The sequence below is a fragment of the Suricata suricatta genome, chromosome 16 (genome assembly GCF_006229205.1).
Source record: "Suricata suricatta isolate VVHF042 chromosome 16, meerkat_22Aug2017_6uvM2_HiC, whole genome shotgun sequence".
Lineage (NCBI taxonomy): Eukaryota > Metazoa > Chordata > Mammalia > Carnivora > Herpestidae > Suricata > Suricata suricatta.
This window is the reverse complement of record NC_043715.1, coordinates 58,401,849-58,404,079: the sequence shown is the minus strand read 5'-3', so window position 1 is coordinate 58,404,079 and position 2,231 is coordinate 58,401,849. Positions and strand designations below refer to the sequence as shown.

The 2,231-nt window shown below is 48.8% G+C and overlaps 1 protein-coding gene across 1 annotated transcript in view; it reads right to left on the bottom strand.

Moving 5' to 3' along the window:
• LOC115279930 (zinc finger protein 154-like) overlaps window positions 1-2,141 on the bottom strand; it is a 9,108-nt gene extending 6,967 nt beyond the window's left edge. The window contains 1 exon segment of the mRNA XM_029924427.1: window positions 1,968-2,141. Within this exon segment, the coding sequence (XP_029780287.1) occupies window positions 1,968-2,141 (174 nt within the window).
• Between the last annotated feature and the right edge of the window lie 90 nt (window positions 2,142-2,231).

Genomic DNA, 2,231 nt, shown 5'->3' with positions numbered 1-2,231 from the left:
GATGTTCCTTGTGGTAAAAAAACAAAAACAACATACATTGTATACAGATTTGCACTATGCTTTTCTCATTTGACTAGATATCTTGGACAACCTAAAGCCACTTCTTCACTTTATATCCACCACTCCTTATTTCCACATTTATTAGAGCTAAGTCAGATGCTTTTTTTTAATGCTCATTTATTTTTGAGAGAGAGAGAGAGACAGAGAGAGAGAGACAGAAAGAGAGACAGACACAGAACTCGAAGCAGGCTCCAGTGTCTGGACTGTCAGCACAGAGCCCAATGCAGGGCTCTAACTCATGAACCGTGAGATCCATGACCTGAGCTGAAATCAGACACTTAACCCACTCAGCTACCCAGAGGCCCCATAAACCTGATTATTTTTAAAGACTGCTGTGCATTTCATTGTCCTCCAGTTCCATGTCTGACCAGCTGGCCCAACCTACAAATCTCTCCTATGTGCTCCCCAATGTCCTTCTTCCAAGCCCATGGAAAACTGTAGAGACTTCTAGGGTAGTCCCTTGTCCACCCGGCCACTCTCAGGGGTCGCCTGTTCTGAGGACTGTCCCTGGGTATTAAGGGCATTAAGGCCAGGAGGCTGGTGACCCTGACACAGACCTTAGGTTCCAGATCCCTGTGGTTGAGATGCTGTTTCATCTTGGCACCATCCTCAGAGTCCAGAAGGCGGAAGCAAAGCTACATCATGGCAGCTACCTCCCGTCTGTAAGAGGGTGTAACCGAACCAAGGGAAAGTACATCTGCCAGGTGCACAGCAAGACAGGAAAAACTAAACCCAGCTTCCAAAGTGAAGAAGGATGGGCTATTTATTAGTGTGGCAGCACCCAGGAGAAGAAGGAGCTAATGCTCAAACTCCTGCACTCCCTAGTGGGGGCACAGGGTCTCCAGAAAAGGTGGATGTTATTGATTGGAAAGCCCACGAAGTCATATTAACAGATGTTACTTTGGGTGCTTTCATCTGGTCCCACAGAGGTCTGTTCTATCTCATGAGACTTAAAATCTGAAAAATGGATTCATTTGTTATATTACAGATTTCATCAGGTACATCTGGTAACTATGTGTTTAGGATAGTGCTGATCAGCTGCTCATAAGTGCCTGAACTAACTACTTGTACATGCATGAGCTAGCACGGTTGCAGTTCCCATGTTCCTTTGGGAAGCAGACATTCCTATCTCGTGGGCCTGCGTCCATGTGTTCCATGGCTAGTCAAACTGTGCAGAGGGAAAATATGACCTACATCGTTCTTTCTTTCATCCATCAGAAAGATGGATGCTGACTTCCACAGGTCACCAAGCTTGTCCCCCCCACATGAAGGGGTACCCGTCCGGTGGCACAAGTTGGGAGTTAGCTTATATTGTGAGAAGTGAAAACTCACCCTATGGAAGAGGAACATGGGATTCAGTGGGTGGTATTATCTCTCTGCACCTGTCTTCTGGGAAAGAGTGATGGTCTCTGCTTCTGGGGTGAGAGGGACCTAAAAAGCCCAGCCTGAGGCTATAAATCGGTACTGTCCAGGGAGAACTCCTCCCCTAAGGGCTAAGCAGCAGGATTTGCTGCTGCCTTCATATCCCGCGGCTATAATCTTTGTAGCCTTCACCCTCTAGCCTGGGCTCGATCCATGTGCACCTTTGAGTAGTGCCCTGAAAGGAAGAGGATGGATGCGACCCCAACTTCTCTGCTTTCCCGCTCCCAGCCCTATCTTTTAATGACATTTTAGCTGTTACACATAAAAATCAAGGGACTGTATATTTTCTTTCTTGTATAATTAGTTTCCCTTTCGTATGCATCCACAAAGCCAAGTTTGCAGGACTTGGATCCATTTGTAAAATCACGCCCCTGAACCACAGACTCGGAATTATGGAGACTACTTTACCCAGAATGCCGTGTCGACCGGCTGTGTCGCTCTCCAATGAGAGCTTGAAGAAAGGTGATTTCCCAGTTAGCACGTACCGCGGGGCGGGACTTCCGGGGCTGTCTCCTGAAGGCGGCCATGCTGGCGCATTTGATTTTCCTCACCTGGTAATAGTTTTCGGAGTTCTGCTTCCCCGAGGACGTAACGGAACCGAGATGGTGCGAGAGGAGGCGCTGACGCTGATGCACGGTTAGGTGTACGGGGATGGCCATGTCTCCCAGGCTGCCCTGCGCAGAAAATGTCAGGGACTGCCTGTCCGGGTGTCCCCTCCACCCACAGAGTCCGATGGCGGCGGCCGCGCC